Source organism: Ranitomeya variabilis, chromosome 5, assembly GCF_051348905.1.
Source record: "Ranitomeya variabilis isolate aRanVar5 chromosome 5, aRanVar5.hap1, whole genome shotgun sequence".
In the NCBI taxonomy this organism is placed as follows: Eukaryota; Metazoa; Chordata; class Amphibia; order Anura; family Dendrobatidae; genus Ranitomeya; species Ranitomeya variabilis.
The window spans coordinates 224,995,553-225,009,222 of NC_135236.1; the positions used below are offsets into that span (position 1 = coordinate 224,995,553).

A 13,670-nucleotide genomic window follows, 5' to 3' on the forward strand; every position below is an offset into this window, starting at 1 on the left:
AGAAATAAAGCGAATCTGCTCATATAATCATATGACTTTCTGTGGTGGCCACAAATGAGCACTTAGGCATTTCACTGGACAAGAATGTCTCTGCGGTCGCAGATCCTGGATTTGGTTACTGTGCAGTAGGAAGATGCAGATTTTACGGTTTTAAAAAATATCTTCTTTTTTTTTCTTGGATCTGTCACTGTGCAGGCCCTTTCTTCCTGTGGGAACTGATGCTCCAATCTGAATGGCCACCCCAATCAGTGCAAAAATATATTCCTTGGGAGGTTCCTTTGTACAAAGGTTCTCGGCCCCAAGGGGTACCCACAAGATGCAACTGGAGGTTTCAGGAATAGCAAGCATTTGGCTAAATGTAGTCATGCTGATTTTGGCCAGTTCTCAGCTTATTGCCTAGCTCCGGGTCGTTCGGCACTTCTTTACCAGTCTATGGAAACAATGATGGGTACAGAACAATCACTAATATGGGCGATCTGTTCCCGGCAGCACATCCCTGTTTACAGAGGACAATGTGCTGCTGAAAATCATGTTAGTTGCCAGGAAAAATCTACAAATTGACATTTTCCTGGTATGTTTGCATCAGAGGGGAAACTGGAGTGCTCATTCACTGAATGTTTTCTGGTAAAAATGCGCCATTGGGTGTTCTACCACTGTAAAGGGAGAAATATTAATTATTACTTTGGTTTTGGAAGTTCTTTGATGTGGTTTTCGTACTGGTTACTGCTAGCTTTTAGAGATGCCCTAAAATGTCCAGTCTATTCTAGCTTGTGAATTTTGGGCAGGCATCAGAGAATATATAAATTTATACTCCCCTCCAATGTGTGCATGATAACTGCACCATATAAGAAAGATGGAGCCACAGGATGCATGGACAGTCATGGAGTAACGCATGTTGTATGTCCCCCAGTATAACACACGGGACATCTTCCTGAACCTTTTATGGATGGTTGTTCTCTTAGGATATGTGCGCACTTTGTGTATTTCCTTCAATATCTGCATCAAAAATGTTTCTTGGCAGGTAAAACGCTGCAGTTTTTTTTTGTTTTTTTGTTTTTTTTGTTTTGTTTTTTTTTAAATTTACTTTTATGATAAGTGCAGCACAGAAACATGACGTGTGAACATATCCTTTACAGTTTGTCAGGAACCCTTTCTCTCTAGAATCCTGTACTCACTATATACATGAGACAGTGCTTATATGTAACTGCTGAACAATATGTTTAAGATGATTATGGATCCCTGGATTCAGGCCCCAGAAATCAGAACTTTGGCAAAAGGGAATGATGGTTTTTCTCTAATTGTTGAATAGGAAAATTAATTTAAGAGAAAGCAGGGGTTTTTTTTTTTTTTTTTTTTAATTTGAAGTGCATCTATCCTCCTCACAACACCTGTAGACAGTGGTTAGCACTGCAGCCTTGCTGTGCTGGGGTCCTGGGCTCAAGGACCTGGGCCCACCAAGGACAACATCTGCAAGGAGTCTGTATGTTCTCCCTGTGTTTGCGTCGGTTTCCTTCTGGGTCTCCGGTTTCTTCCTACATTCCAAAGACATTGATAGGGAATTTAGATTGTGAACCCCAACGGGGACAGTGATGATGTCTGTAAAGCGCTGCAGAATAAGATAGCCCTATATAATCAAAAGCATAATAATAAAACCGCATGGTCTTGTTGCCCATATGGTACACATACCAGTCTAATTTATCCTGGTTTTCATGGTCTGTTCCTGGATACTTGCCATCCACTTTAGTGAGTGGTTCCTCTTCATCCACATTCTGCCAGCACTATAGGTGATGAACTTCCTCATTTCTCTGCATGCGTTGTCTGTCATTGTCCAATGGTCATCCTACCTCTGTTATGCCTGTATCCAGTTTGACAGACAGAAGAGCAGGACCAGAGCACATGACCTTAATGTGCTTCTTTTTGAGCCACTCCTTTGTTGCCTTTGCTGTATATTTTGTGTCATATGTCATGCTGGAAGACCCTTCCATGACCCATTTTTAATGTCCAGGCAAAGAAAAGGAGGTTGTCACTCAGGATTTTACGGTACATGGCTCCTTCCATTCTCCCATTGATGTAGTGAAGTAGTCCTGTGGCCTTAGCAGAGAAACACCCCCAAAACACAATGTTTCCACCTTCATGCTTGACAGTGGGGACAGTGTTCTTTGGTTTATAGGCAGCATTTCTCTTCCTCCAAACACTGAGTTGAGTAAATGACAAAAGAGCTCAATTTTTGTCTCATCTGACCAGAGCACCTTCCCCCAATCACTCACAGAATCATCCATGTGTTCATTGGCAAACTTCAGATGGGCCTGCACATGCGCCTTCTTGAGCAGGGGGACCTTGCGGGCACTGCAGGATTTTAAACCTTTACGCCTTAATGTATTAGGCTACGTTCACATTTGCAGCCGCGGCGATGCATGCGTCACGCACCCCTATATTTAACATGGGGGGGGGGGCGCATGGACATGCATTGTCTCGCGTTTTGTGACGCATGCGTCATTTTTGGCGCAACTATCAGGGCGCAGAGAACGCTGCCTGTAGCAATTTTTTTTTGCGTTAAAAAAATGAACGCATGCGTCACAACGCTGCGTTATGCATGCGTTGTGCATTGCGTCGCCGACGCAGCACACAACAACACAAATGTGAACGTAGCCTTAGAAATTGTTCTCTTGGTGACTTTGGTCACAGCTATCTTGAGATCATTAACAACTTTCCCCCCCCGTGTAGTTTTAGGTTGATCTCTCACCTGCCTCATGATCAAGGATACCCCACGAGGTGAGATTTTGCATGGTGCTTCAGATCAATGTCGCTTGACAGTCATTTTGTATTTCTTCCATTTTCTTACTATTGCACCAACAGTTGTCTCCTTCTCACCCAGCGTCTAATTTATGGTTTTGTAGCCCATTCCAGCTTTGTGCAGGTCTATGATCTTGTCCCTGACATCCTTATAAAGCTCTTTGGTCTTGCCCATGTTGTAGAGGTTAGTCTGACTGATTGAGTCTGTGGACAGGAGTCTTTTATAAAGGTGACTTTGCAAGACAGCTGTCTTTATTGCAGGTAGCAAGTTGATTAAGGCTATGTGCACACGTAGCAGATTTTTCGCATTTTTTTTCGCTATAAAACCGCGAAAACGCTCACATTAAGCATCCTATTTAATAGAATGCAATCCGCATTTTTTGTGCACATTTTTCCTGAGCAGAATCGCATTCCAGAAAAAAATGCAGCATGTTCATTAAATTTGCGGAATCGCGGGGATTCCGCACACCTAGGAATGCATTGATCTGCTTACTTCCCGCGTGGGGCTATGCCCACTATGCGGAAAGTAAGCAGATCATGTGCGGTTGGTACCCAAGGGTGGAGGAGAGGAGACTCTCCTCCACGGACTGGGAACCATATAATTGTTTAAAAAAAAAAAAAAAAGTTAAAATAAAAAATTGTGATATACTCACCCTCTGATGGCCCCGGAGCCTTCCCGCCTCTCAGCGCTGCACGTGGCTGCTTCCGTTCCTATAGATGGTGTGTGTGTGTGAAGTACCTGCGATGACGTCGCGGTCACGTGACCGTGACGTCATCGAAGGTCCTGCACACACCATCTAAAGGAACGGAAGCCGCTGAGGAGATCGGCTGTTTGCGGAAGGTGAGTATAACCATTTTTTTAAATTATTTTTAACATTCTATCTTTTACTATTGATGCTGCATAGGCAGCATCAATAGTAAAAAGTTGGTCACACTTGTCAAACGCTATGTTTGGCAAGTGTGACCAACCTGTCAATCAGTTTTCCAAGCGATGCTACAGATCGCTTGGAAGACGCTAGCATTTTGCAATCTAATTATGCTTGCAAAACGCTAGTTATCTGCGGGAATATGCATGCCAATTCCTCATGTGATATACCCGCGGCAGGAGCTGCAGAATTGCCGCGGAAATTTCCGCGGCAATTCTGCAACGTGTGCACTTAGCCTTAGAGTTCTGGCTCCTACAGACCAGTTAGGCCATGTGCACACGTTGCTGATTTCCTGCAGATCTGCAGCGTTTTTTGCCATGCAGAAACGCTGCAGATCCGCAAGTGATTTACAGTACAATGTAAATCAATAGAAAAAAAAAATGCTGTGCTAATGGTGTGGAAAATTCCGTGCGGAAATGCTGCGGATTAAAAGTAGCATGTCACTTCTTTTTTGCGGATCTGCAGCGTTTTTGTACCCATTCCATTATAGAAATCCACAGGGGTAAAAACGCAGCAAATCCACACCTGCGTTTTCTGCCAAGAGATGCAGAATCCGCACCGAAAATTCCTAAGCCTAATCCGCAACGTGTGCACATAGCCTTAGAAGCTCCTAACGGCTGGTAGGGGATCAAATACTCATTTCTCACTGCAAAATGCAAATAAATGTATATAATTTATACAGTGTGACTGTACAATGTTAAAATTATCCTACCCTTAAAATTAGATTGTTCATGTCTTTATCAGTGGGCAAACTTAGAAAATCAGCAAGGGATCAAATACTTATTTCCCCCACTGTATCATATGTACAGGTTCCGTTCCTTATTTGTGGTTTGTTTTTTTGTTTTTTGTGTTTGGGGGTTTTGAACAATTAACACTTTGCTCAGTTGTGTTGATTTTCACGACTGCAGTACAACATAAAAGCAGGGTGTTGGGCAAGTGATTTGTATGTCGCTGATCTATTACCATAAGTTTACTTTAAGGTGTTACTGTCCTTATGTAAAAGTTTTTTTCTATGACCAGCGCTGCAGACTGACTTTGTCAAAGTGAATCTATGGGCCCATAGACTTGAGTTAGCACGCTGCTAATGCTGAAACTTTGGACTTAACAGTGGTATTTTGATGGATCAGCAGCATCGGTAATATCTAAACTTTTATTTACTGACTGATAGGCTGTGTGCACACGTTGTTTTTTTTATTTCAGTGCAGATTTGACCGCACTGGCGGTAGCGTTACCACGGGTCACGCTGACATCCTACAGCATGACCCCGCAGCTCTCTGACCGACTGTCTTACCGGCAGTTGCGTTACCACCGATAAGAACCACCACATCGGGAAACACCATAGGAAGCTGGTAAAATGCAAAACGAAAGCTCAGCAACTCCGCAAACATTTTTCCACCTGCAGATTTGACTGACTCGATTGAAGTCAGTGGGTGCAGAAACTCACAAAGAGTGGACATGCTGCAGAAAAAAACGCACTGCAAATACTTAGGGAAATGTGCTGATCATGTGCACAACACTTCAGGATTGTCACTATATTAGCTTGCATAAGGATTCCAGAGTGTTCTTGGCCCATTTCTGCCCAGAAAAAAAAGTATCAAAAACGTGCTGTGTGCACATAGCCTAAGGGTCTGTGCACACAATAGCATCAGGGAGAAATAGACTTATGATTCCAGTGTATTTATCAATTCATCAGTTGTCAATAACTCTGCTTGCAGGCATTCACTAGGAACTCATTGGTTACTTCCAGGGGTTAAAAATCTGTTTTTTTGACAGAGGTCAAATAGCTGTTTTGTGAAGATAATGGCACCCATACACATTAGATGCATAGCAGTCGAATCTTCCAATTTTGGCAGAATTGGCCCACCATCTTTGACAGGGCAAGGGTATAAGGTTGTTATTCGGCATGCCTAATTACCAGCTCCAAGGAAGACTAGACCTTTTGTCAGTGGCATATTGTCTTCTCCCCATTGAGAATTTGTCTATATGTGAAAGTCAAAAATGGAGCTGCCGGCTGAGCGATCATCTGGCTGCCTGCTTTCTTGGTGTATGGGCACCTGTGTACATTTCACAAGGAAGTAACCTTTCTTATATACGTTTTCTGCTGAATCCAGAGTATATAGTCTGTTTAAATATGCGTGAAATCATATGTGGCACTACTGGCAAGCTGCTTTTTTTTTTTTTTTCTCATACTGTTAATTTAAAGTCTTCAAGTGTTGGGTGCTGTACTGATATCTTTCTCCTCCTCCTCTTTTCAGCTTGCGGTGGGGCTCACCAGTTCACTCATGGTCAGTTCTGTGTGAGTGACAACACCATCTATAAGCGGATATGAAGCGTGAGGTTCCTACAGATGCACCAAAGATACCTGAAAATCTGAAAGGGGTATTGCTGAACCCTAAGTGTGCGGGGGCAGCAAGGACCTTCCCAGCAGACGTAGACATGATCTCAAGTAAAGTAGGTAATGAATTCACTCACTGTTATGGTGACTCTACTAAGCAACAGAGGAACTTAAACAGCGGTGGCACAGATCAAGAAAAGGGCCTAGTCCGAAAAAAGAGGAAAAGCCAGCAGGCTGGTCCCTCCTTCACCCAAAGTTGTGCTGTGAAAGAAAATCAGAGACTGCTGGAGCTAAGACTAGAGCCCCAAAGTGACGATGACAATGACTCTTCCTTTAGTGACTGTGTTTCTTCGCCTTCATCAAGCTCCCATTTTGGTGACTCTGATACTATGACTTCTGATGAGGACAAGGACAACCCTCGACGCTTTTCACCTGCCGGAGTAAATCCTACAAACAGAAGTCCCAGTGCGAGGGCTCAAAAATGGCCTCGTCCCCCCTCAGACTCTGTGCCTATGCTTATGAAAAGGCCTTGTTATCAGGTGAGCAGCTTGAGGAGGCCTGTACATCGGAAGACGTTTATGAAAAAAGGTTCAACTCAGAGGACGCAAAAGCAGAAAGAGCGGATATTAATGCAAAGAAAGAAGCGGGAAGTGCTGGCGAGGCAGAAGTACGCCTTGCTCCCCAGTTCCAGTAGCTCCAGTGAGAATGACCTCAGCAGTGAGTCGGCTTCCAGTTCTTCCACTGAAGGAGAAGACATATTTGTGTCTCCTGGGGAAAACCACCAAAATGGTACAACAATTCCCTCAGGTAGCGTGTACAGTTAAGTTAGCATTTTCTATATTAAATTAGTCATATTAAATTAAAATACTTACTGGTTGTCAGCCTTTCCTGTACCTACTGAAATAGCTGTCACTGAGAGCCGCCCAGTGGACGCCAGGCACAGAATTGGCAGGGACTGGCATGAGTAAGATACAAGTTATGCTGCATTTTTTGATACGCACGCACACACACACACACACTGTAATGTACAGGATGTTAGGATGATCTCTCCTTTGTCTTGGGCCCGATATGTGAAATACGATGGTGCAGTGAAGGCCTTCTTCTTTTCCGTCCCATCGTCTTGGTTATGAAGAGTTGTTGTCAGTGGCTCTAAATAGATCCCTGGGCCTGACAATAAGTAGTTTGTTGCCATGGGTGGCTGTAGATGGAGCAGATGGTGTGAGTATAATGATGTAAAATGGCTTTCAATCAGCAGCGCAGCCAGCCTGTAATCTGCGATCTCTACAACTGCTGTTTACTATCTCGCATTCCTTTGTGCTGTACAGACACAGCAATGGCCAGTGCCCCGCCAGGTCTAGTTACAGCGGACATGCACATCTCCTATCCACATGATTGGTGTGACCTGAGCATCACATTTTAACTGATTTCTTTCCCCATAATAAAAAAATGTGTATTTTTTCCCCCTGCCTGCATTTTATAAAATTCCTTAAAGACTTTAATTTCAGCATCCCTTGTGGTCTAGTGCAGACTGCTGCCATTGTCTGCGTTTCCCCTTGCTCTCTATGGGAGGCATGCTCTTTGCTTCACTTAGCACTGCACTGGAGCACAGTTTCCCATCAGCTGGAGGAGTAGAGCTTAAAGGGTTTGTGAACTTCTTGGACTACCCCTTCTGAATCCCATTGGTGCCCCCAGTAAAAATACTAGCACTCTTACCCCCCTTCCGGTGCTGGTGTTTAATTCCCAGTGATCTCGTGACATTGTTGCGCGGCTCCTGCAGTCAGTCAGCGGCCGCTTCACTCTCTCCATGCGAGTTTGTCCAAAGGCAGGGAGAGTGATGCGGGCGCTGACTGGCTACAGGGACTGTTATGTCACACGATCTCCAGGAGAAGCGGTGCTGACACCCCCAGAACGTCACACTATCCCTCTCCCACCCCCTTTAAACTCATGTATTGGGCGAAAAAATCATTTCTCTTTGGTCTTTCATGTGGTCTGTGGTCATAAATCTGCTGAAAGTAGTTAGATGCTCTCCCATTGGATCATCAGAAGAGGCTCACTGACTGATTCTGAGTTAACTCATTACACAGCCAGAAATACAGCGCAGAAAAAATTAGTTTTAGCAAAATGTACATATATTTAAGCAAGAAAAAGATGGCAAAATTGGACAATCCCTTTTTAAATAAAGTAAGTTAACACCAGATTTTTTTTTAATTAAGCTATTTCCATTAGTTTCTCACTTCTCATTCAAATGGGGGACTCGGGACGCCTGTTTTCATGATCACCGGAACCACCAGTGAGCAGACTCTTATCAAATGTCCTCTGAAGGGTGATTGTGGGGCAGCCCCTCTCGCTTAAAATAGATGTATATATTCAGTATGTGCCACCACTGGGTCTCTCGCCCGTCCACGAATAAAGTGCTCCAGTAGAAGGATGTTGTTTATGGGAGGATGCAAGCACTAGAAACTTCATCTCGTCATCTTCTTTCTGGCGTGTCCGAAGCGTATGGTAAATCCTGTACATGTGTACTGGATCTAGAAAGTGCAGTACCTAGAGCGGGGCTAAGGGAAGAGCATACTAATGGCAGTGTGCGCTGGCTGTACCACCGTGCCTGATGTGCCTGGAGTGCTTGTTATGTTAGATGAAGTAATGACCAACAATCCCCACCTACCAGTGCTCCCCCACATCCGTGCCAGTCTGATGCTTCAGGGCTAATGGGCATCCCTGTATTTGATAATGGGGAGTCCTGAAAAATATAACCTGCCAGCCTAGAGATGGGCTTGGGCAACATTAAAGGGGGTGCCATGTTTTTAAACGGCCCAATTTGAATGAGTAACTTGAAAACGAAGTTGTTTTTTTCTTACACTTGGTTATGCGGTTACCAGAAGATAATGTAACAGTTTCTATATTCATACCTGCCTCTTTTAACTTCTCAGGTAGCATTGATGAGGACGTTGTAGTCATTGAGGCTTCATCCACACCCCAAGTCCCTGGCAACAATGAAGAAATCAACGTCACCTCAACTGACAGTGAAGTGGAGATAGTGACAGTCGGAGAATCCTACAGGTTTGAGCCTTTACTACCAAATATGTGAGCTATAGGTGTAGTGTTTGTGTGCTGTGCATAAAATCTTACTGTTTTTGTTATCGAACTCTGTTAATTTCATCAATCTTATGCCTCCATTAAGCTTCTTTTTTTGTGTGTACTGGAACAAAATAGAGTAACTTGTTAGACTATTGGACTTTCCAAAAACAAAACAGAAACCTGGAGAACCTTGGTTAAGATCCATAAAGAAAAAAACCCTAATGTGCTCCAATGACCATAAAGGAAATAGTGCGACTAAAGCTATGGTTGGAAAGTGCCTAACCGAGGAGTAGTAACATGACCATGTCCGTCCGTCTCGGAGAGGAGCAGTCGCTCTTCTTCCTCCTCACATGTCAGTTCTATCTGTTTCTCAATATGTCACATTAGTCCTTGATTATTTCTCCTGGATAGAGGTGAATAAATTGACAATAGTGTTACCATTCCTATTTCCCCCTAAAAAGGCTATACAAAATCACTATTTCCAGTTGTGGATGTGTTCCTATACATAATTCTACCCAATCGGCTAAATCCGTATGTGGTCACACGGCTTTTTACAAGGAAAATGGTATTGCTTAGTTGTCAATTTTCTCATAAATGTTCAAGAGGAATGGTACAACCCAGCGTTGTGAGAAATGAGGAATCGGTAAATCCTTGCATGCCTGTGAAATAATTCTAAGATGGCCTTGTGAGATATGGGGCCAGCCAGAGGCCGGGCTGTCACTACAAGGCTTGCCATTTTACTAGAGCATGCCCTGCCGCGTGCCGAGCTATCCGCGATCTCCAGGCGCTATTAAACATTCATCTGTTTTCAGTGTGAGATGGAAGAGGCTCCGATAATTGGGACTTGCTCTGGTGTCACGGGCACTTGGAGCAGTCTCCGCAGGCTCCTGAATTTGCTTGCTCTGCAGTTTCACACACAAAGCAAATTAAATGAAAGCATTTAACCCATTTGCTGCTGAGCACTATAAATGTGTGCTACATTCTACAGCTGCTCTCAATGCTGGGAGAAATGGATGGCTTTGTGCCTGATCAGGACGACCCCGACCTACGCTGATGTGAGGACTAAGCATTGAGATGCTGCCTTTATTACATATTTATCACAAGGGAAGATGTCCTGTTCTTTCGGTTATGATATAGATCAGACACTGAGGACGTTTGGTTTTTAATGATTATGCTGTCTAAATGCTGTCCGCCACATTAAAGGGGTTAGCCCAAGATGAACTCATAGGTAATAAGTGCCTGATTTCTGGGACCATAATTGATTGTATGTCCGTGGTCCTAAGTCCTCTGATTAACCCTTTACCGACATAAGATGCAATAATGCATCTTATAATATGATCTTCATATATGGAGGGGACTCTGGGGCTGAGCTAATAACGTACCAGCTGTAAAATGTAGCAGACATCTGCCTGTAACTACAGCGGCCACAGCGAGCTTCAATAGCTGTAACTACATTGGCCATGGCGAGCTTCAATAGCTGGAACAACATTGGCCGCGGCGAGCTTCAATAGCTGGAACTACATTGGCCATGGCGAGCTTCAATAGCTGGATCCACATTGGCCGCGGCGATCTTCAATAGCTGGAACTACATTGGCCATGGCGAGCTTCAATAGCTGGAACGACAGCGGCCGCGGCGAGCTTCAATAGCTGTAACTACAGCGGCCATGGCGAGCATCAATAGCTGGAACAACATTGGCCGCGGCGAGCTTCAATAGCTGGAACCACATTGGCCGCGGCGAGCTTCAATAGCTGTAACTACAGCGGCCATGGCGAGCATCAATAGCTGGAACAACATTGGCCGCGGCGAGCTTCAATAGCTGGAACTACAGCGGCCGCGGCGAGCTTCAATAGCTGGAACGACAGTGGCCGCGGCGAGCTTCAATAGCTGGATCCACATGGGCCGCGGCGAGCTTCAATAGCTGGATCCACATTGGCCGCGGCGAGCTTCAATAGCTGGATCCACATTAGCCGCGGCGAGCTTCAATAGCTGGATCCACATTGGCCGCGGCGAGCTTCAATAGCTGGAACTACATTGGCCATGGCGAGCTTCAATAGCTGGAACGACAGGGGCCGCAGCGAGCTTCAATAGCTGGAACGACAGCGGCCGCAGCGAGCTTCAATAGCTGGAACGACAGCGGCCGCGGCGAGCTTCAATAGCTGGATCCACATTGGCCGCGGCAAGCTTCAATAGCTGGATCCACATTGGCCGCGGCGAGCTTCAATAGCTGGATCCACATTGGCCGCGGCGAGCTTCAATAGCTGGATCCACATTGGCCGCGGCGAGCTTCAATAGCTGGAACTACATTGGCCATGGCGAGCCTCAATAGCTGGAACGACAGCGGCCGCGGCGAGCTTCAATAGCTGGATCCACATTGGCCGCGGCGAGCTTCAATAGCTGGATCCACATTGGCCGCGGCGAGCTTCAATAGCTGGATCCACATTGGCCGCGGCGAGCTTCAATAGCTGGATCCACATTGGCCGCGGCGAGCTTCAATAGCTGGATCCACATTGGCCGCGGCGAGCTTCAATAGCTGGATCCACATTGGCCGCGGCGAGCTTCAATAGCTGGAACTACATTGGCCATGGCGAGCCTCAATAGCTGGAACGACAGCGGCCGCGGCAAGCTTCAATAGCTGGATCCACATTAGCCGCGGCGAGCTTCAATAGCTAGATCCACATTGGCCGCGGCGAGCTTCAATAGCTGGATCCACATTGGCCGCGGCGAGCTTCAATAGCTGGATCCACATTGGCCGCGGCGAGCTTCAATAGCTGGATCCACATTGGCCGCGGCGAGCTTCAATAGCTGGATCCACATTGGCCGCGGCGAGCTTCAATAGCTGGATCCACATTGGCCGCGGCGAGCTTCAATAGCTGGAACTACATTGGCCATGGCGAGCTTCAATAGCTGGAACTACGGCGGCCGCGGCAAGCTTCAATAGCTGTAGTTAAAGCACTTCAATGCCCCTGTGAATCATTGTTGGTGGCAATGCCAACGGTGACCAACTTCCACTAACATCGTAACCAATGGGTAGTTATGGCAGCCAGGGACATGTTAACGGTACCCGTCACCACCATCTTCGTCCTCTGTGTCCGTATAAGTAAGTCCGATCTGTCAAAATATGAATTGTAATCGACGGGTAAATGATCTAACTACAAAACAGACTTGACTTGCATAATTTCACCACCCTTAAGAAATAAAGAAATAAAAACAAAAGTGCGAGACTTAAAAAATGTAAATAAAAACAACCTGATAATACTGCTTTTTGAGATAATGCACTTCTGCTCCGTTCATTCTCTGTGACTGCAGGAAATAGACTATTATTGTTCTTGACTCTCCAGCAGTTCTTTCAAATTTGAAGAATTGTTACCCCACTCCTGTTCTTGCGTTTTTTTCTTTCTTGGTACATTGGTTTAGTTTCTTCCTGCACCCTCTTCCTGCTCCAGCTACATATCAATCATGTCATTAGCTCTGTAAATTATGTACATGCACTTTATAATTGGGCTATGGGCAACCATGCAGTTTGATTGTGATTTGGGGGGTCGAATCTACAGTCATATGTTCAGCCATTTGGATTGAACACTCCACTTTGCCCCTTATGAAAGCTCTACACCGGATGCATTCATTTGATTGTCAGCATGCTACTATATGTTCTACCTTCTTGAAAAATTACGTTTTTTAATACAATTCATTAAAAATGTAATCTTTTAAATGATCTTTTAAAATGGACCCTCTTTCCCCTAAACATCTATTTATTTAAGGTAGGTGTTATATCTAGTTTGGAGGTAATTTTTGCCTTTTAAAATATTTTTTGGACTGTGTTTCAAAATCCTGTCTAGTGTCTGTGAGCGAGCAGAAGGCCATGCGATAAGTCTGCACTCTAAATGCTGTTATTGGTCAGCTCTTAGCAGCTGCCGTACTCTGCGTCACACTAGAGATCTACATCCATTTAGCGTGTCTAAGCGATTCACTACCTCTTCATTCACAACACCTTAGCTCTACATATTTAACATCGGCCACTTTGCTTTCCCCATAGGTCTCGCTCCTCACTAGGACACTCTCGATCTCATTGGGGCCAAAGTTCAAGTTCACAATCTGGAAGGTCCCAGGAGCACCGGAGTCGCAGTAGAGTTTCCACTGTGATTCAGCCTCTCAGGCAAAATGCAACTGAAGTTGTGGACCTTACTGTAGATGAAGATGGTATGTGTACCCTGCCTGTGTAGATGGCGAGTCAAAATCCCAGGTTCCGAATGCATATGTTGGTGACCACTGATGGCTTTGCAGGACGGCTATGGGCTTCTATATACATGTAGGGTGTGTGTCTAATGTATGTATACATTGTTTTTATAACACAGATCCTACAGTTGTGCCAACTACCTCTGGCAGAACAGAGTCTCAGCCTGTCAGCACTGTTTCCAGTGACTCGTCTACCTCAGAGCCGGCCTCTGATGCTGTTTCTGGACCCTTGGTGGGTCAGACATCGATTCCCGATGCTCCTGCTGTCCCACCAAGTAACAGTACAACAGGTGTGACTGCAGGT

General features: G+C 45.1%; 1 protein-coding gene across 8 annotated transcripts in view; it reads left to right on the forward strand.

Annotated features, from left to right (window-relative positions):
* The window catches only part of RNF111 (ring finger protein 111), a 58,093-nt gene that overhangs the window by 16,400 nt on the left and 28,023 nt on the right, over positions 1 to 13,670 (forward strand). For 4 of the 8 annotated variants that reach the window (XM_077263850.1, XM_077263854.1, XM_077263856.1 and 1 more), the window contains exons 2-5: positions 5,975 to 6,861; positions 8,985 to 9,114; positions 13,167 to 13,330; positions 13,486 to 13,668. In XM_077263850.1, coding sequence (XP_077119965.1) covers positions 6,045 to 6,861; positions 8,985 to 9,114; positions 13,167 to 13,330; positions 13,486 to 13,668 — 1,294 coding nt within the window. In that variant the 5' untranslated portion in view covers positions 5,975 to 6,044. Of the gene's footprint in view, positions 1 to 5,974; positions 6,874 to 8,984; positions 9,115 to 13,166; positions 13,331 to 13,485; positions 13,669 to 13,670 lie in introns of all 8 variants that reach the window. The other 4 variants (XM_077263855.1, XM_077263853.1, XM_077263849.1 and 1 more) reach the window with 1 other exon arrangement.